Consider the following 22162-nt stretch of genomic DNA (forward strand, 5'->3'; position numbering starts at 1 on the left):
TCAACCTTTACTAATATGTTATTACAATCAAAAGTTTTATCAGTTATTCAATGAACTTGAGCTGACTAACCACGAACTAACAATAAACAGTTGTATTTTGTGTAACTAACATTAACAAAGACTGGTAACACTTCATTTTACAGTGTCCTAGTTACAAGTTACATGTATAGCAATGACAGTAAATGATGCATAATTACATGTAACTAACCTTAAACCAATCCCTAACCCTAACCATAATGCTTTAGTATTACATGTTGTTAGTTAATATTGCTCATTACTTAAATGTGTAATTACACTGTAACAATGAAACCTGTTAAAAGTGTAAACAAAGATTAGTTATTACTGTACCAAACATATTGCTCATTGGTAGTTAATGTTAGTTAATGCACTAACTAAATGGGTTAAATGGGACCTTGTTGTAAGGTGACCTTTTTTTCACTAGTTTCACTTTTGTTCACTAGTTTCAGTAAAATGTTTTGTTTCTCCTCTTAGACAGAGAGAGTGAACGAGTGAGAGGGAGAGAGAGGGTGGGCAGAAGTTTTGGGGGAAGTTAGCACCCCACTGGGGGTGGCTTTCAGGGTTCAGTCCTCTCGAATGAGGGGAGGAAAAGGGAAAAGCAGAGAGAGAGGGAGGGAAGGAAGGTGGATCATATAAGCTGTGGGTTTGTGTAAATGTAATGCCACACTGTTTCTCTCACACTCTTCTGGAGGAAATGTGATTATAATAAGACTCATGAGTCAGCCATGCAGATGCTCCGGTGTGATCTGCTGAAGAACAAACTGCAGAAATGCAACAAAAGGCTTTTCATAAAATTGCTTAATTTAAAACTCATATATTACATGCTTTTTTGCTCAGGAAAATGTCAAACTGCAACATCTGGAGCAAAAACAAAAAAACAAGTCTGTCATCATTTAATCAGAGTTTCCTCACTGATGCAGTCTCTGTAAATATGTGGAGACAAATATGTATGTAGTCTTCAGCTCTGCATTCTAAATAATGCACACAACCATGAAAAACGTACATGTCAAAGTAAGAACATTGGATACAGACTTTGGCTGGGTCAAGACAAGTTTGGAAGACATTGCAAAAGAATAAAGAAATGCAATACAGAGTCAACAGGGACAGTTGACGTAGATTTCGGCATATTTCAGTAGCAACTGTTTGGAAGAGTTACCACAGATCTGGACTGCATTAAGTTGTGGTGCACTTGATGAAATGACAAACTGAGAGAAAAAATAAAGATGATGTAAGTTGGGAACAGAAAAATAAGAACTGAAAAGTAAAACTGTCAAGGAGAGGTGAGAGCTGGGGCCGATGATAGGACTGCCAGTTAAAACATTGCAGAGAGAGAAATGTTAAAAGGGTTTGCCAGGCTGTGAGTTGCCTAAAGGTGGCAGTAGGCTTCAAATAGTCACACTGTGCATCCGTAAACCTTTGCAGCCAAACCAAAACACACTTCTTTTCTACTGGATGGAAAAGTTAACTTTTTTGGTTCAGCTTTGACATTTTATTGCCACTTTTATTAATATAATTTTTTTTTTTTTTTTGGGAAAGAACAGGATGTGAGAAGAAGAACAAAAATATGAAAAATTGTTTAAACAATTCCTGATGTCACTGTAGGCTTTGGATCTTGACTAAACAGGTTTTAAATGTTTTAAGATCATTTTCAATTCAATTCAAGTTTATTTGTATAGTGCTTTTCACTATACCAATCAGAAAATATGAAGTTTCTACATTACATTTAGGAGGTTATTAGTGGTGTCTATGGCAGAAATGTACAGTAAGAATCATGCAGTTAATTATAAATTACACATAAAACAGATGGTGAACACTATTAATTGCCAACCTGGTCTCATAAAAATACATACCTCTGGGTACTTTTCTGAAACACCATTTTTACTTCAAAGAGAAATGTCTCCATACTCTGTGAGTTACTGAACAAACCTACTGTCTATGAAAACTCATAGATATGAAGCTGGATATGAGTGATGCTAACATTCAAAAGCATTAGTTTTCAAATCATAACATAACATTATTTAAGTAATTGTGCGAAAATTACACTTTATTAATCGAAACTGTAAATTTGTGTGAAAAGGATTAAAAGGTGTCAGAGTTTTACTGTCTCTAGTGTTCATTTTATTTAATTTTTTTGGAAACTGCAGTGATATGTACTTATTGGTATGTATTTCGTGTCTTGCTAAAAAGTACCCCCATGTATGTTTTTGCCATGAGACCAGGCAGCTAATTGCCATGGTTATATGTTGCGATTAAACTTTGCGATTGCGATTAAACGTTGCAGTTAAGTAAAATTTGGTAGTTTTATATGTTGTTCCAGGGTTAGCATCATCTGAGGTCCTCTGAAGGTGTTCGGTTATCTCAGATCTTCGTAAGGGTTGGATCCAGACTGAAGCTTGACTCATTTAAGTCCAAAGGTCCAAGACCACTAGTGAAAATGCTTCAATTTTGCATTTTCTTTGTTTAATACAAAATGTTTTATTACAAATTGAAAAGCTGAATCAAACGATCATCATGAATTTCATAAAGCATTTAATGTCACAAATATATAACAAATACATTTCAAATCTACATATATGATTTGCATTTGTTTGGGTAAAATTCAGAACTGCAAAATTTGATATCTAAGTAATTTAAAGTTGCTTATCTATCATTTTCAACTTCTAAAAGGTCAAGTTAAGATTCAAAGTATATAGAAAACGGTTGAATTTCAATTCATTGTAATTATTATTTTTAAATTATACTCCTTTTACTTATTGTATACTCCAATTAGACTTGCAATTCTGCATTCAGTTTATCTAAATTCAGGAATAGAAATTGGAATTTAAAAGACATTCTTCAATTCTGAAGGGTGCATAACCATCTTTATCAACACTTCAGTACAAAAGGGGTCTCCATAATGAAAAGGAAAGTGATATGTTTCATAGGAAGAACAGCAGAAGATTGATAGATAGAGGGAGTGAGAGGAGGACATGTTGTTTGTTTTTATTTGCAAAGGTATAAAATATGATGCAGGCTGACAGGATTGCTCTAGCAGAAAATGGAAGGGAAAGTTTTGTCTTTCAGCCAACCACAAAAGCACCCGCCTCGTTCCTTCCCCCTCTCTTCCCCTCCCTCGCTCTGTAATTCCTGCCCCTCTCCCTCTGTTGTGGGCTGAGTTAGCTGCGGCGAGTGAAATAGTGCAGGTTGTCGAGTCACAGTATGTTAGCTGACACTTAAGAGTCTTGACAGTCCGGCTGAGTTTGACAAAGCTCAAAAACTCAACAGACGCCAGAGAAAAACAGGCACGGGGTGATGGTCAGCATAGAGCTGCACAGGAGCCACTTGACTCAACGAAGAACTGCTACAGACAAGTTCAAGTTACTAACAGAGAAGCTGCTGGCTACAGTCACAGCTACACCTGAAACAGAAGTCTCAAGTCCTTGAGACTTTCTCTTGCCATTGATAGCTTTGGCAGCAGTTCCAGATTGACTGGGAAACTCCAGACTCTACATTGTTGTTGTTGGTCATCGTCTACTGTGTGGCTTAACCGTATCTGCAGTTGACAGACAGCTTGAGACACAGTACAGAACATCTGGGACAGAGTTTGAGTTCTTGGCGAAGGCTGGACATCATGTTTGACTGTGTGGAGGCTCTCGGGGTAAGGGCAAGACCCCTCTTTGACGTATCCACTCAGAGTTCATGCATGCTCAGGAAAGCAAGCTCCTTCTTCCCTGGCCTAGAACCTTTCTCATGGAGCAACAACACTAGCCTGCAGTGTAAGTGTGATGTCTCTGTACCTCCAATATACTCACTCCAACTCTGTGTCCTTTTAACTCTTAGCATTTATTAAAGTATTCTAGGAGTCTGAGTGACTGTAGTATGTGCTCAGCATCTTGTCATGTGTTAACTGACTTAAATGGTACTCTTGTTAACTTCCCAATGGCTGGCTGCCAGAAGTTTTGCCTAGATCACAGAACAAACTGACTTGTGCTGATAAATAATGTACTTTTGCACATTTTATAAGCCTACCACTACACAATTTTACAGCTGTGCGCATGTTGTAAACTGTTCTTCTGTCAACTTTTTTGTTTGTTTAACTAACATTGGTATGAATTGTTTCATTGTGATAGATGTTTACAATTAGTAATGATAAGAACAAAGATTACATGTTTATAAACAGTTTTTTTTTCTGCAAAAGTGACATCATTAAGAGCATAGTGTAAAACATTGAAAGCATATAGATGTGCTGTAACTACATGTTTCATGCATAAATTTGGTGGAAACAATTAAAAATGAATATGTAAATACAGTGCCTATGTGTTCAAGTATAGTATAGCCTTTACTGGACACGAAGTATGTGGTTATACTATTAAACATAAGCTATTTGATTATTGTCAGGAATATTGAATAAAATCCAAAACATTTATGTAAATGTATGTAATAAACAAATACGAAATAATGCACACACTCTAGTTTTCAATAATGTCCAGAAAACTCTTTAATCTCTCTCATGTGTGTGAGTGTGTGTGCTTGGAGTCTCTTGTGTCACTCCATTTTGACCCTAATAGATGTCTTTAATTATTCAATTATGAATACAATGAACTCAATTAAAGGATTAGGGAGCCCATGGGGACAGACAGAGAGCAGAAGAGAACTGATGATTGGGGGTTTCTTCTCATCTTTTGCTTCTTTATGGCCACAGGAAAATCCACTGGCAAGTTTGTTCCATATGGAAATACTTTGTGTATTTATTATGAAATTTAAATGCCACAAGTTATTTTAGCACATTCGCTAAACATTTAATATTAAATAAATTAACTGAAATAGCACAGTGAGAATTCAAGTTCCACCAATTCACCAAAAAAAGAAAACACCAGAGGATCTTCCAACTTGTTAACAGAATTCTCCAGTCTGCTGGTTCATCCCGAATTACTCTTTGGTACATGAAAAAAATATGAACTACCCTCCTCATTGTCTCCACTTTAGTTTGTTCTTTGTCCAATCATTTGGAGTCTGTTGCATACAGTAATTGAGCTGACTCACTGAACTATTTAGAGACTCATTGCAAAATAGTAAGACAGAAACTAGTAAGGGAAAAACTGAAACAGTTAGGAAAATTAATCATTGGACAAAGCCCATGCAAATTTGCCTGTGTTTTATTCTATGTGCGACTGATTTCACATGCCCCTGCTGGAATTTGCCCCTATGCTGTAATGCCATTTTATAGCCAACCCCACAATGAATCCATTGACAATAGCCTGATCGCTTTTCTCACCCCTTTTGAACCACCCTCAAGATGCCACAGCAGGTCTCAGAATCGTACCTCAGCAGCTAAACTTGAACTTGTTAGCTTTAGCTAGTTCATTAGCCTTGGGATCCATTGTGGGCAGTGCTGTCTCCAATTTTAAGTGCTTAGTAACTCTTAGATCTGGGGTCTGTGCACTTCAACTTTAGTTTTCAAGTTTAGTTTTCTCGTTTGATTGTTGGTTATAGCTAGGGTTTTTGTAGTTCTTCTTTTGTTGAAGACCCCTCAAGGTCAAGTTGTTCTCAGTCTTGTTACTGAATGCAAAGTGATTTACTTTAACAGATTATATTTTGGTAACACTGTTGAACTAAAATGGAAACAGAGATTATTCAACTCTTTGACCACAATGCAGTATATTTTTAACAAATCGTGATGTTTTGGCAGGATTAAGTTCATCTTTACAGCTTTACACATTGAGTTCTTACTAGGATGGAATAATTTGTTGGCTAAATTCTTGTCGGGATGCTATGGGTTCTTTGGTTAAGTTCTTGTCAGGTACGGGACGACTGACACTGAGTTGTTGATCAGGAATACGTTTTTTAGCCTGTCGGTTGAGTGGGTTGTTACGATGTTCACTGAGGCTGGGGAGGAGGTGGCCAAATGTTGACTCAGCTTCACCCTGAAAAGGCAAAATAAAAGGGTCGGTTTATGAGGTACTATAAAGAAGAAAGCATTGTATGCATGTTGTTGAATGAAAGGGGCAATCCAAGTTTAACAACTTGCTTCTAAGAAAGAGCTCCTGTTTTTGCAGTCTTCCTTCAGCCCATCAGGACATGTGTTGGTCCATGTGTGCAGAGGATCTGGGGGAGATGCTTGTAGAGGTTTATGCTTAGTTGTTCTTTGATGTTTGATAAACTGATACTTTTTGGTAAACTAAAACCATGGTTAACTTTCACTGATTTAGTCCTTATTCACTCGTTACATTTTGTCGAACAGACAAAATTTAATATCTGATTTTACTGCATGCATAACCTCATTTTAATTAACTCTATGTATTGGTATTGTAAAATCAAATATCCATATAATCCAAAATCAATTAAATATCAGGCCACTTGAGATGGACTGACTTTATATGGTAATCCAAAATAAAATAATCACGGCACTGTTCCAGCAAGTCCTGGGGCCTCATTTATAAAGTGCTGTGCATAAACCATCCTAAAATTGACGATTGTCTCTCAAATAGGCGTACGTGTGATTCATAAAATGAACGTAGGTACAGAAAACGCTTTCATATATGAAATCTATGAATCGCAAATGATCTTGAACTTGCGCACAAATGAATGGTTTCAGCTCTCTGCCTTGTAAACGACTCCTAATTAATGTCATTAACCCATAACAGACCCTGACGTGAAGCTAAGCACTTTTCCACGTCAAAGCCAGTTTTTACAAATATGAGCGCTGACGTGGATTTAAGTGTACGCACACTCTAAGATCAAATCTGAGCAAACACTCACTTTATAAATGAGGCCCCAGGTGCTTCAACCAAACAAAAAAGTCTAAATGAAAATCTAAAAAAGTCTATGGAAATGTCTTGCAAAAATACTTTTTTTATTACATAGCCACAGAGTGAGCAACATGTCCTCCAACCAATATGTATGCATGGGTAGTTTTTTGTAATAATTGATGTATTACACATCAGAGCATATACTACAATTGCGCCGCCAAAAGGCCACACTCATATTAATGCTTTGTACTCTTTTATCTTAGTCCTAATTCAGGTTTCATAGAGCTCAGTTGGTAGAGCACTGCGTTATATGACAATATGCAATCGTGTGATAATGGGTTTGATCCCAGAGAACACACATGCTCATGATTTTGCATGATTTTTGTGAGGGTAGGTTTAGGGGCGGGGTTAGGTGTGGTCATTCGTATGAATTCATATGAATTAGCCACCTAGTAAAATATGTACGAATTGGCATGAGAACGGGTTGGACCATATAAAAAGTCCTCAAATTGCATTTAAATAAACACATATTTTAGAGGGTGGCAAGATTGGGAAAGGTCCTTAAGGTGGGATTTGAACTCGGGTCGCCCATAGCACAATGGCACTGTATGTTGGTGCATTGCCCACAAAGCTATCGGTACTGACCCTCTTTATCGTTTTTACCTGAATTTCTATCTACAGTATTAATATCCAGCTTTATTCATGTTCACAGTCTGGTCATAGACAGACAGCTGAACGGGTCAGCCGTAGTGTATGTGTATGTTTAGTATGTAGTTTCACACAGGTGCTGGTTTGCATTGAGAACAGCTTGTTATAGGATTAAATGAGCTTTTAGTCAAGCTAAAGACTGTGGATTTTGTTGCGTGTGTCTCTTGTAAATGTGAAAAACAAGAAGTTTAGTTCACAGGCACGAGCATTATGTGTTTTCAAAGCTGAAATATTTAAGGGGATTAATTTCAAAATGGTGACATGTCAGGGCAGGAAAAAGTCTGTATGTGTATGTGCATGTGCATGTGTATGTATATGTGTATGTGTATATGTGTGAGTACTAGCTGCTACGGTTTCTTCCACAATACAAAGACGTGCTGGATAGTTAAATCGGAGACAATAAATTGTCTGTAGGTGTGATCATAGATGTAAATGTGTGTATGTCTGTGTGTGTGTTAGCCCTGTGATAGCCGTTCTGCACTCAGACATGCTGGGAAAGACTCCAGCATCCTACAGAGGACATGTGATTTGAAAAATACACGTATGTATGCATGCATAACTCCTACAGACTAACCCTGCATTACTTAACTCTAACCCTATCCCAAAAACCATGTTATCCCTATTTTTCCCCCAAAAGTATATCCAAGTACACACACAGTGAGTATGAATATTAATTAATTACACTAATAATACTAATAAAAGACTACTATTATTGCTACTAATAATACATACAAAATATTAAAACTAGTAATGAATATTTTAAACATTGAGTGGAGCTTCCTTTAACTGTGCTGTACAGCAGTCATTTAGCAAACACTTTTATCCAGAGCCACTCACGAGGAGCATGAGCAGTGGTAGTAATACAGTTTCAAATGTTGTCTAGCTTGAACAGGGAGGGACATAAGAAACTGTAAAGTTCTCATGGAAGAGATGACTTTTCAGCTGTTCAAACAACTTTACATCACAAAATAAAATGTTATCTCGTCAATTCTCACTGTTTTATTTGTTAAACTAATATACTGCAATATAAATTATCACCCCCAACCATGGTCTCATGAACTACATCTCTCGACCTGTGGTGAGAAGACTTATATAGATACGTATGCATTTAAGTATACACACATTTCAATCAGTTTCTTTAATTTGAAGAGTGCACATATGCATTAATGTCTAAAGGAACCCTTCCGTCAGGCCAAATGGTCAGAAACATTGGCATTTACAACATATAGCAAACATCTAAACCCTAACATAAGGTTCTGGAGGCAAACCTGAATTGACCCAACTTGTTAAATTTCTCAGTAGCACTTCAAGTCGAATGTTGGTGAGATGTTACAAACTTTAACAACACGCAGAAAGCCTGTTAAATTGATTGCATCAGCATTTGACTTAAAGGAGTTGTTTTTCCTGATAAGAAAAAAAAAAGAAACTATTCAAACAGTTCCACACAACTGACTATTATAGAGCTCTTGGGTGATCTTTAAAGTTTTCTTTGCATCTGTATAAAAAGATTTGTATTCACTTAAAATATGTTTGATGACTACTAATGACTAATTTGCGTTTGCCCAATTTTGTAGATGTAATGTAAAAGAGCATTAAGAGCTTCATGAATGCTTTAGTGTAACTTTTGAGTTGACTCAATCATGCAGTTCAGTCCATCCACACACACAACCACGCAGAAGATACAAAAGAAGCATTCATCTCTGACTGCAAACTATTGTGTGTGTGTGTGTGTGTGTGTGTGTGTGTGTGTGTGTAGATCCTAAATATAGTGGACATACATAACAAATGTATGAGTGATTTTGACAGTGATCTCAGCGTTTGATCAATTTGCATATATTTGTTTTCATTCAATAACTGATTCATGAATTTCATTTTCCTGTATCCTTTAACAACATTATTCTTTTTTTCTTTTCTTTTTTTCTAGTACATGCATTATGACATGGGTTTCACTTTATTTTAGTCCTTTTCTGCATGTACATACTATTGTACTGATTACATACAGTAAATGGCAGTAACAAGGTACTAACCCTGAATCTAATCTTAAACCATGTATGTACAGTTTTTACATTTTATGCACTGAAAATGTAAACCTTTTTGCTTATGTAGAAGGTTAAAGATCAGTGGCTGAAAACTTCTACAAATATGATAATATACCATTAACACATGCTAGTCTTGAGCAGGCAATGTGTTGCTTTGCAAGATGCTCCTCTATAAAGTGAGAACCTGCTTATTTCTGATGTCAGAGAGACTGTGGTCACCTGTTAGTTTTGCTGAGGTTGCTGTTAAATCAGTGTTTCCGTCAGCGAGTCTATGTCTTTCCCAGCACAATCTGAGCCAGCAGAGAGAACCTGGCTTGTCATGCTGAAGTCCTCAGCTCCTTTACTGATAAAACTTGCATCACCTTTCACTGTGTTCATTGTCTAAACAGTGCAAACATACATAATCTGCAGAAATATGGGTTGAGAACATGCAATTAAATCATTTTCTTTCTGTGTAAATCAGTGCTTTAATGTAAGTCTAAATGTGACAAATATAATTCAATCCCATTCATAAAACAATGACTGACAGGAGTTAGACTGGAGTTATACATTTTTCATTTGTTCTGAAATCTGTTAATGCTGTCAATTGCCAATATAGAAAATCATTTCTTTCATTTAACTGTTTCTTCTGCTTTATTTCAAAATGGACCATATCCTCCACAAGTCAAAACTAGCATGTTAAATATAATAAAGAAAGAAATTGGGAACAGAATAGCATTCCACCTTCTTCCCCTTTATGTCTGTCAGTCATTTCTTTTTTGGTGGTGCCAGGTTTCCACTCCCCAAGCACTGAAGGAGCTGGATGTTTTCAGAGCCGCTCTGTGTCACTCAAGCATTGCTGCCACATAAACACATAAAGCCAATTCAGCCTAAGTTACTACTTAAACACAGTGATCAGGTTGCGTTCTCACCCACTCACTCGCCCATCACCCTCGGCCTTGTGTTTCACAGAACATTACGTGTAAGAACTATGTCTATCAGCATTCCAGAGACCTAGACGTGTTGATATGCACGACAGAACTGCACAAAATCCAAAGAAAAACAACACCAGTGCTTGACCCTAACCTACATAATGTTACAGGGACTATGCCTTTTTTTTGTGAATGTTATACATATGTGCCAGACAGATGTCTTTTTCAGCCCTGTGTGCCCTGATTATTATTTTTTATTTTTATTTTTTAAGATGCTGTGTAAAGTTAAAATGTGATGAAAAGCTGTATTTTCAGTATCATTACTCCAGTCTTCATTATCACATGATCAAAAACATTCAAATATGCTTATTTGCTGCTTAAGATTTTTATTTATTTAATTTTTAGCTAGTTTTTAATCAGTGTTTGTATATTTATGAAGATATATTAACTGAATGCATAATTTTACACACATAGATTCATAAACAATTGACACAGAAATGTGTTCTGCTTTTGTTCCATGAATTGGGCTGAATAAACAGTACTGTATTGTAATTGTTCCTCTCACAACTTTGCTTTCATTCCAGTCAAACTATAAACAACATCTACCCGGACTAAGTTCAGCATATTTTGAAGTTTGAATATCTGCTGTTGGCAAAAAAATAAAATAAAATGTCTTTTCATAGTTTGCCAAATGTCACATCATCGATATTGCGTATTTTATCTCGCGATCTTGCGATTAGATCATTGGAAGTATTAATGTGACCCTCGGTTCACGTTCATGTCTCGAGAAGCCAAAGCTGCTGTCAAAGCCAAGGTCAAAGTGAAATTCACCCTCTCTCACACATTCTTCATTTGTCTCTCCCAGCCTCCCCCAGCCCCAGCTCCCCCTGTTTCTTTATGAGCTTTCTCATCTATACCTTCTCTCATTTTGCACTCTTGTTAAACGATGCCCGTGGAGGGAGAGTGGAGGACAGAGGGAGGAGAAGAAAGAGAGAATGAGAGGCACATTTGGGGGATCCGCTCTATTCAGTAGGAGGAGGGGGCGAAGGCCTCTGTGGGCCGTAAAATCTGGAGTTCTGAAGACCCAGTTTTAGCTGTTTTTCTCTCATTTTTTACAAGTGGAGAGTGAGGGGACAGCTGCTGGTGTGAATGGCTGGCCAAGGTGACTCACTGCCAATAAACTGCTGGTCATGCAGGCCTCAGGCCTCGGTCAGACCACAGACGGGCTTTACGGGTGATCTTGAGACTGGACCTCTAGTAAAAAGCCAGTCATCCAGGCCTGAGGAATTTAGGGTCCAGGAAACAAGAGCATGAGGGGGGAGAGGGTGTCTAGAGGTGAAAGTTGAACCGAGTGACAGTGTGGACTTACGCAAAATATATTACACTGGATTCACACGGTGGTGTTTAAATTGGGCAAACTGTGTTAGATTATATGTCTGCGTCTCTATGGCTGGTGTCCGGGATGTTTATGAATCTGACTGTGCTACCATTTGGGTGCGTGACAGCAAGTTGAACACATGCTGAGGTGTCAGTCAAAGCATATTATCAATTCATCCATCTGTCCCGGAGCTCGGTTTTCCCATCTCTCTTCTCTTTCAACACCTCTGCCCCTCAGTGCGCTCACTTAATATTTATCTTCGAGCTCAGACCCCCGGGCAGACGCCTCTTAATGCATTTGACAACTTCAATAATCAACCATCCAGTTTTTGTCTCTTTCATTCTAAATATGCTAATATTATTTCAAATGGAACACATTCCGATTCAGTCATGATTTTTGATGGTGCAGTGTTGTTAAATAATCTCACAACTTTGCCCAGGCTTACTCTAAACAATTACTCAGGAAAAGGGAGTGAAAGTGACTTTGTTGTTTAAAATGAAAATAAATGTTTAAGATATTAACAGTATAAATAGATGTTCAAATTTTTGAAGAGTGGTGATGTTTTCCAGTGCAGAACTTGCCTGTGTGGATAGAGCGTTCGAAAAAACATCCATATTCTTACCTTTGTAATCGCACTAATTATCTGCTCCTTTTCTTCCTGATTTCTGCAGCGGTGGAGACCCAGAGCACAAGCTCAGAGGAGATGGTTCCCAGTTCTCCTTCTCCACCCCCCCCGTGTCCTCTGCTTCGTGTGAGGTGGCTATATGGTGTCAGCTCTTGTGAGGGGCTGCAAGGTGCCAGGACTTTTGACCAACTAGTTCTGGCTAGTTTTTCATTTATGGTTTGGTCAGCTCTCAAACAAAATGTGAGGGCTGCAACAGGCATAAACAAACAAACCTATACAGACCATATATATATCCACCGATTTTATTTGACAAAGCCTAGTTAATTTCATAAAAACATAATATATATTTTTTTTTTTTTTTTTTTTTTTCTATGAAGAGTGTTATTTATATTTAGACAAATTTCGAAAACATTTTAAATACATGACATACACAAAACAAAACCTGAGAATGCAATTTCCAATGTTAATCATGTTTGAGCCTTGTAGTGGGAAAATACAGCCCAATGTGAAGACTTAGACAAATAAGACACTTCTATTGCATGTAATTACATTATAACACATCACATGCATCAAATAAGCATATGTGATGATTTGAGTGCTGCCACCTAGTGATACTGCCAAGATCAAGACTTTTGATTTCATTCAAACATACTCTTTAGTGCCCTCTACTGATTTCTCTGTTAAGGCTAATACAATCTGTTCTCTATTACACACATTTTTGAGTAATTTTCATAATCTAAACTTCCTGAAATCACAAAGAAAACCATGATTCATGATTTTAAACTTACCTTTTTTCTGTCTATATATTTTGTTTTTCTTTGTCTCGCTTATCTTCATAACAGGGGTTTTTCCGTCGCAGTGTGCAGAAGAACATGGTGTACACCTGCCACAGAGACAAAAACTGCCAGATCAATAAGGTGACACGGAACCGCTGTCAGTACTGCCGGCTGCAGAAGTGCTTCGAGGTTGGCATGTCTAAGGAAGGTAAAAATCAGAGCAGTACGTCACCATCTATACTCTTCTCAGTTCACACAACCAATAAAGACATGCAAGCTGTAGTTTAGCGTGAATTCACGAGTTTGTGAAAAATATACTGTATGATTGCCTAAAAAAAATGTTCTGAATTATCTTGTATGAATAAAACCCTTAAAGAAAATCTAACATGTTTTTTCTTTCTTCCTTTTTTTTTTTTTTTTTATTCATGAATGCTACATGGTTGGCTTCATTTCGTGTTGTTCTTTATCTTTGCGGTCCGGAATGACAGGAATAAGAAAAAGAAGGACATCAAAGAGGAGGTGGTTCTTCCAGAAAGCTACGAGCTGAGTGGAGAACTGGAAGAACTGGTCAATAAAGTCAGCAAAGCACACAGGGAAACCTTCCCTTCGCTCTGTCAGCTCGGAAAATACACGACTGTGAGTCCTGAGCTCTCACACATTAATTCATATTCACATGCATCCTTCTATCTGTCAGCTAAATAAACATGAGCAGGACTGTGTGGGCCAGGTGAATGTGATTTCACCAAGTACAACATGTTGATCCAGGAACAACATTGCAATCAACCAATCAGAACTGAGGGATAAGTTTACAAGAAATGTCTAGACTTACAGTCAGGGTTAGATGCTTCTACACTCTCTTATTAACATATCATTTCCCTCTGATTTTATGAATAAATGAAGCGTAGGTTAGGGGTAGGGATTGGGTTAGGTCTATATTTTCGGACAGTAATGTTGATCCAGGAACATGTCTTACTTGGCAAAATCACGGTGACCGTGTGGGCCAAGATCATAACGATCAGCACCAGTGTAATCACATCTATCTATCTATCTATCTATCTATCTATCTATCTATCTATCTATCTATCTATCTATCTATCTATCTATCTATCTATCTATCTATCTATCTATCTATCGTATGGAGATGTATGGATAAGTATACTCAAAGTTTTTTCCTGTTTTACTTTTCCTTCAGAATTCCAGTGCGGATCATAGGGTTCAGCTGGATCTTGGACTGTGGGATAAGTTCAGTGAGCTCTCCACCAAGTGCATTATAAAGATTGTGGAGTTTGCCAAACGTCTGCCAGGTTTCACTTCACTGACCATTGCAGACCAGATCACCTTACTGAAATCTGCCTGCCTTGATATACTGGTAAATACAACAAAAACATCAAGATTATGTTTTAGGGGGAGTACAAACAAAATTCATTCTTGCATTGAAAGACTAGATGTACCAAAAGGGAAGTTGGTAGAATGCATGGTTCTAAGTAGTAAATTCTACAATAGATAACTCATCTTAAAGGGATAGTTCACAAAAAAAAAAAAAAAAAAACTGCCATCATTTACTCAACCACATGAAGAAATTTTGCAGAATGAGGTTAACCAGACAGCTTTTTGGTGTGTGTTCAGCAGAAGAAAGGTTCTTTTTTTTTAAAACTATCACTTTAAACTGTTTATTCTGCATTGAGAGACGCAGACAAACTGCAACAGACACGTTCATCTGGTTTTGTTGGATCAGTGTGTAGATGGCCTGTCAGTGTGTGTTGGCATTGGTCAGCACTTGTTTGTTTGTCATCTGAGGTGTGGCATACTGTAATATGGTGACTGTCGGTTTAGTGTCTGTTTGTGCAGTGTGAACTAGCCTTTAAAAATTCAGTGCACAGGGTGTAGGATTCTGAGAAAAAAATAAATAAACACCGTACCCTTTCACGTACTGTAGTTTTTTTTTTTTTTAATTGTGAAATTGAACTTTGCAGATGTTGCGGATTTGTACTCGCTACACTCCAGAACAGGACACGATGACCTTTTCGGATGGTCTGACCCTCAACAGAACACAGATGCACAACGCTGGTTTCGGCCCACTCACAGACCTGGTGTTTGCTTTCGCCGGGCAGCTCCTGCCCCTGGAGATGGACGACACAGAGACAGGGCTCCTTAGCGCCATCTGCCTCATCTGCGGAGGTACTGCTGTCGCTCAGTGTGTTAACTTCTTCTCCAACTACTTACAGATAGAAACTCAGTTGTGTGTGGAAACTATGACATGGGTTAACAATAAATAGCTGATCAAGTTCTGTGATGTGCTAATCTTATCTCCGAGTTAAAATTTTTGCACCTTCAGCAGTAGTTGCTCTGGTTGTCCTGCTTCTTTGCTAAACATTATGATTCTCTATCCTTCTGCTGTTGTTGAACTCTGATTGACATGTCATGACTTTCTGTGTCTGGATGAATGAGTAGACCGCATGGACCTGGAGGAACCTCATCGGGTGGACCAGCTACAGGAGCCTCTTCTAGAGGCATTAAAGATCTACGCTCGCCGGCGACGCCCCAACAAGCCTCACATGTTCCCACGAATGTTGATGAAGGTCACTGACCTCCGAGGCATCAGCACTAAAGGTACGCATTATTTATGTCTGTGTGGTACTCAGTATGAAGAATGTGATAAAGTCTTGGAACTTTACATTGCGTTTACATACAGTATGTTTACATTTACATATGTTTAAAGTGCACTCGCTTAGTTGATAGCTGCTTACTTCTACTCGATACAAACTCTACTACACACTGAAAGACGGAGACTCAAGCAGGTTTGGGTGCAAAACTTTGATGAATGCCTCAGACACAAGTTAGCACTGACATTAGTAGCCTTGGATCTCAGGTTATTTTTAATGCATGTGCTTTTGCCGAATGGACCCCAAAAGACCCAAGTTCTTTTAAAATCTGCCAACTTTCCATTATTTTGTTTATTAATTTATGCATGTCGGGTCCAAGAAGTCCAAGAAGTTTGGGTCGGGTACAGATCTTTCCCAGACATGAAAATATACAAATTATGTGTCATTACTAACCCTTTGAAATAATCAATAATTATTTTTGGGAATTTTTTGGGAAAAGTGTGTGAAAAATTGTGTTTTATGTTCGGCCACAATTGTGACCGGTGGGATAATGTGTGTACTGAAATAACATATTTCTGCAGTCATAAAAATGGTTAGATAAGCCCAAAGGTTGCGAGTTCGAGTCTCGTGCCGGCAGGGATTGTTGGTGGGGGGAGTGAATGTACAGCGCTCTCTTCACCCTCAGTACCACGACTGAGGTGCCCTTGAGCAAGACACTGAACCCCCAAATGCTCCCCAGGCGCCGCAGCATAAATGGCTGCCCACTGCTCGGGGTGTGTGTTCACTGCTGTGTGTGTGCACTTTGGATGGGATAGATGCAGAGCACTAATTCTGAGTATGGCTCACCATACTTGGCCACATGTCACTTCACTTTCACTTTCACTGTCATCTTTGTGTGTTTGTTTAGGAGCAGAGCGAGCCATCACTCTAAAGATGGAGATCCCAGGCCCCATGCCTCCTCTGATCAGAGAGATGCTGGAGAATCCTGAGGCCTTTGAGGAGAGCTCTGACTCTAAAGACACCGGTGCTTCTGCCCCCCTGCCACCTCCAGCCATCCAGGCCATCAAACGTGAGAGGGATGAGGAATCTGCTCTGGAGGATGAAGAGGATGAGGACGATGAGTGTGCAGAGGAGGGACGGGACCGAGCAGGGGACAGCGAGGATGAGGAATGGGGACTCCTGCAAGTGGACATGGGTGGAGCTAGGAAGAGTGCGACTGGAAGAGCACAGTGACTGCCGGAGGACAGTATGTATGTGGGTCTGATACATACTGTACAGATAACAGAGGACAACATTTGTATTCCAGACACCTGATCAGTTGATACAAACAAAATCATTCAGTCAAGCAATTTCCAATAATGACTCAAAAAATAAAAAATAAAATAATGATAAAAATAAGCTTCATGTGACAAAAAACATGCACAACTTTGCACATCTGGATTCCCTCAACTTTTCAAAAGCAGTAACAATGAACCGTAAAAAGAGAAAACCTTAAGAACAAGCCAACACGGTTACTTCAGACAGTGTTTCTCTAACTAAAAAGAGAGAAATGAAAAAGATTGCAAGACCAGAGAAAGATACGCCATGGTGCCATATCTGGAAGTTACTTGTTGTATGCATATTTTGTACTTCATTTGGAGATGCCAAATATTTCAGAATGCATCCCAAAGCCTTGTTCTGTAAGGGAAACATTTTTAATGAATGCATGTGGATACATAATCAGAACTGATCAATGGAAAAGATAAAAAGAACTGCAAACAGTCACATACAGTAAATAAGCAATTCAAAACAATGGTCCAAAAACATACATTTACTACATAATGTAACTTTGTACTCTTGATGTTTCATTGTCTCAGTTATATTTTATTGTGAATATTTTCAGCAACTCTGTGCTTCTTTCTATGTGTTATTATGTGTTATTGATGACATGCCTCTTTACGAAACACTTCAAATTCCCAGCCCTTCAGCCATACAACTCTACATCTAAATTTGACACTTACACCAACTTTAGGTTTTGGGCATTAGAAGTTTATACAAAGAAATTTAAAGATTGAAAAAAAGACTACATCACATTATTACATATCAAACCTTTCACTCAGGGCAAATCAAGGACCAAAGGTGATCTACATGTCACAGAACATGCATGCACTATACATATATTTTATCTTCAGCTATTCTATATAATTAAGCAAAAAGTAACATTGAAAGCTAAAATGTATCATTTTTCTCTGGGATTTAGAAGAGTTGTGTGATTAGGTATTAAAAGCAATAACACACTGATACGTTAGATAAAAAAGGAAGAAGAAGAAGAACTCTAGAGTGTCAAACATAAGCCGAGCATCTCAGCAAATATGAGCAGTGGTGTGCACAAACTGTTTCCTTTCAGTCTCGTAATAACTGACTATAAATACATTAGTTTCTTTGCAGGTGTGAAAGAAAAATGTTACAATTATTGAGCTGTATAATAAAAGAGTTTCACAGCTCCAGCAGATTGGAGAGGCTTCAGAAAGTGACTGAATTGCTTTGATAGATGTTCATCAAACTATATATATAAAAAAAAAAAAAAAAAAAAAAAAAAAATCGAATTTTGATTAAATCAGACAGAATTACCGGCTTCATAAGAGTGATAAAATAAGAGTGGTCGCTTTGTACAATTCATATCATAAATAATGGAAGAGTTGTCTAATTCAACCAAAGATTTTTTTTTAACCCTAACATTAACCATAACCAATAAGCCATTTTTTTTTAAACTCCATAACAGCATTGTTTGACGTGTGTTGGATCACCATGTATTTATACATATGGTAATCATTCAGAATAACACCTGCATGTTAATACCATGGTATTGAATGATTACCATATTCATATACCATGTTGTTTACATTTTAATACAAATGTGCTTCAAAACTTCAAAGAGTACTATGGTATTAATAACATGCTATTACTATGTTAACAATTATTTGTAGGTGAGAATTATCATAGAGTAGGATGTTTTTGATTAAAAAGCACCCTACAAAATTAGTTCTATAGTGAGTTCTGTAGTCTATAGCATTTTTTCAGTATCCTTTTTGTCCTTCCGCCCTGCTAAGGTCTGTGCACGCCACTGATGACAACGTTATACCTCCTCACATGACAGAACAGTGTTACCAAAACAACTCAAAAGCTTCTGATTATGTTCTGATATATAGAAGCAGCACAGCAAGATATCTGGGATAGAGCCATATGTTTTAAGGTTGTAAGCTGCGTGCATGCATACTTGTATACTATTTGCTTAAAACTGTAAAGATATCTCTTTTTTTACTTTTATCTTTCTATTTTTGTGTTACTGCAAACCATTTTATTTTAATACATCAAGAGGACATCTCAGACTTTTTGACTTGTTTTGAAATGTTTTCTCTTAAAATAATTTCAAACATAAACACATCATAGGCCATACATGTTCTTTTATTTATTGCTTATTTATCCTCGTCTTGTTACATTTTTTTCTGTCTGTAGTCAGTGATGCATGTTATGAACTGGGTTTTTGACCGCTCCCATAATTCCTTGTCTATCTCTTATTGATATCCTCTCACAGTGTGGAGGAGTTTGTCTGTATGTATCGCCATTTTAATAATCAACCAAAACGTAGATGTGCTTAGACAACAAAATGAGATCATTTCCATTGATCTCAGAACAAAATGAATGCATGATTACCACAGAGTATGCTGGATAAATCTGCAGTGATCATAATGTCTAGCAGCTTCATGTAAATGCACTGATCCGGATATGTGACAGGGTAAATATGGCCTGCAGCAGCAGCAGCAGTAAACGGTGCTACTCAACAGAATTGATCTCTTCTCAGACCAAAGACAAATTTGCAGTTTTTGTTTTGGCATGTACATGCATCCACATATGTGTGTATGTTATTCCCAAGAGAAAATAGCCACGTCTCTGGAAATATGATAAAAGTCCCTATAAATGCATTAACCCTTCCAAGTCAGTTTAGCATTGATAAATGTATTAATGTAGCGGTCCATGGCAAAGTGTAATTTAAGAAGGCCACGGGATATTAATGTTTTTGCGAATTATCAGAGCACATGTTTTTTGGCATACTTTCTTTCCCCTCCAGACTCAGTGTCTGTTTCGTAAATTAAAAATGAGATATTGGATTTAATTCAAGACTTTGCTTTTTATTTTATTTTTTTTATTTCTTAAATAGTGTTTATCTTTTGTGCTTGTATTTTGCCATTTAGTGCAGTAGAGGTCAATTTTTTCCTTGGTGGTTTGGAATATGTGTATATTCCTTTTTTTTTTTTTTTTTTTGCATTATTTGTTGCTAAATTTGTCATTTTATTTGTGACTTGGTCTCTTCTGGGTTTTAAAACATAGGAAACATGGTTAAGGTTTAGAACTGCTAAGAAGAATACACAGACAAGTTTGTGTTTTAATGCATATTTTTAATTTTACAAAATTATTTGTATTGATCTTTGTTCATTTGTATTTTCTTCTTTTTGTTCTAATTACTAAAAGTCGTTAACTATGGTTTCACAAACTATGTTCTTTCTTGTAAAAAGGATATCTGTTTTTATTATTATTATTATTAGCAACATGTTTTAAATATAATAGCATTTAATGTTTGTTTGTATATTTTCCGCCATGTCCCATCTCCCATCTCCCCATTCTAATTTAGCATTTTCTTGTTTTTAGCATTTGTCTCGGTTATGTGCCTTGCAAAAAATGTTCCAAATGCCTTGCACAACTTATGGAAATTGTTACAAGAATCTTACTGTACATGCAAGTTAAAGTCCTTAAGTATTAATGACTTTAAATGATGTCCACATAATGTCTGGCTACATTCTTTTTTAAAATACTTTGTTTTCCAAATGTTTTGATTTTATAAAGAAATTTCTCATCAAATTCTGTGCAGTCATACTTTCCTCTTCAACTAGGAGAGGTAACTTTTTGTGTTTTCTTATAAAGCATTTATCTTAACTGGGAGTGTTTCATAGATCCAGATTCTGTTTCATCCTGCTGTATTATCTCATGCTGTGCCATTGCAGACTTTTTTAACAAATTTGCCCCCTGGTGAGTAAAATTGTTCAATAAATGATGAAATGAGAAATGATCATAAGATCAATTTTAGGATGGTTTCTGTACATCATTTTATAAATGAGGCACCTGGCCTTTACCCAGGGAGTTGTACTTCTAAAATAAAATGCTTAGCTTTTCAACAATAAGAACCATTCTGCTCAATAACAAGTTGCTAAATGTTTATTGGATAAAACCAGATGGATTTTATGCTTGATTGCTTTCCACATTTAGTCTTAGTGACCAACGAAATCTCCAATGCAGTGCAGTGTATGAAAACTGTGAGAAGATAAAGCTCAAATTACTACAAGACAACTCAATATTGTTACGATCCACCTTCATGTTAAAGGTATTTAACGCTTCTGGATCTCATTACTAAAATGTTATCTTTACTATATGAAATTATATTTACATATTATATTATTTAATAATAGAAAATATTTGTGAGTCGCAGGTTCCACAATTTATTAATGGGCCAAAAGGATACAGTGAGATTTTAGAGCAAAAACATACAGTAGGCAGTTAGTACTGTACGCATCTCTCATTGAATGCTTCTGTTGAAAATAACTAGACTCAACACGGAAGATACAGTATGCATCAATTGTTTTAGACTCCTTGGCACCACACCAGAAATGCTTTTGGTTAGGAGGGTCATTCTTTATAATAAATAGAGAACAAAAATACAGGCAAAAAGAATAAGACTAAATAAATGACTGCTATGATTAATGTTCTTTGAACAAGATCGATAATGTGCTTCACATTATTATTTGAATTTGTTTTTTTTGTTTTTTTAACAAGCTATAGCCTTTACTGGCCTCATTTATCTGACCACCTCAAGGGCTGTTTCTATAGTAACTTGTTTTATGTGCCTCTGTCTTCATGTATATTTGAAATGCTAGAAATAAGGCTACTGTAATACAGTAATGTAAAACAGTGAGGACATGCAAGAAAGGGGAAGTCTTTCACTGGGAAGTCGTGGCCTAGTGGTTAGAGAGTTTGACTCCTAACCCTAGGGTTGTGGGTTCGAGTCTCGGGCTGGCAACACAACGACTGAGGTGCCCTTGAGCAAGGCACCGAACCCCCAACTGCTCCCTGGGCACCGCAGCATAAATGGCTGCCCACTGGGGTTGTGTGTGTGTGTGTGGTGTGTGTGTGTGTGTGTCAGTTCCCCGGGTGCTGCAACAATATGGTGTGTGTGTGTGTGCGCGCATGCACGCATGCACTTTGGATGGGTTAAATGCAGAGCACGAATTCTGAGTATGGGTCACCATACTTGGCTGTATGTCACGTCACTTTCACTTTTCACTTT

The 22162-nt window shown here is 37.4% G+C and overlaps 1 protein-coding gene across 2 annotated transcripts in view; it reads left to right on the forward strand.

Annotated features, from left to right (window-relative positions):
- rargb (retinoic acid receptor, gamma b) overlaps positions 1-21885 on the forward strand; it is a 39546-nt gene extending 17661 nt beyond the window's left edge. Inside the window, exons 3-9 of one of the 2 annotated variants that reach the window (XM_042733554.1) lie at positions 12454-12578; positions 13250-13406; positions 13656-13819; positions 14376-14552; positions 15157-15361; positions 15635-15793; positions 16694-21885. In XM_042733554.1, the coding sequence (XP_042589488.1) occupies positions 12454-12578; positions 13250-13406; positions 13656-13819; positions 14376-14552; positions 15157-15361; positions 15635-15793; positions 16694-17019 (1313 nt within the window). In that variant the 3' untranslated portion in view covers positions 17020-21885. Of the gene's footprint in view, positions 1-12453; positions 12579-13217; positions 13407-13655; positions 13820-14375; positions 14553-15156; positions 15362-15634; positions 15794-16693 lie in introns of those variants that run through there. The other variant, XM_042733553.1, reaches the window with a different exon arrangement.
- The last annotated feature ends 277 nt before the right edge of the window (positions 21886-22162 follow it).

This window comes from Cyprinus carpio, chromosome B11 (genome assembly GCF_018340385.1).
Source record: "Cyprinus carpio isolate SPL01 chromosome B11, ASM1834038v1, whole genome shotgun sequence".
In the NCBI taxonomy this organism is placed as follows: Eukaryota; Metazoa; Chordata; class Actinopteri; order Cypriniformes; family Cyprinidae; genus Cyprinus; species Cyprinus carpio.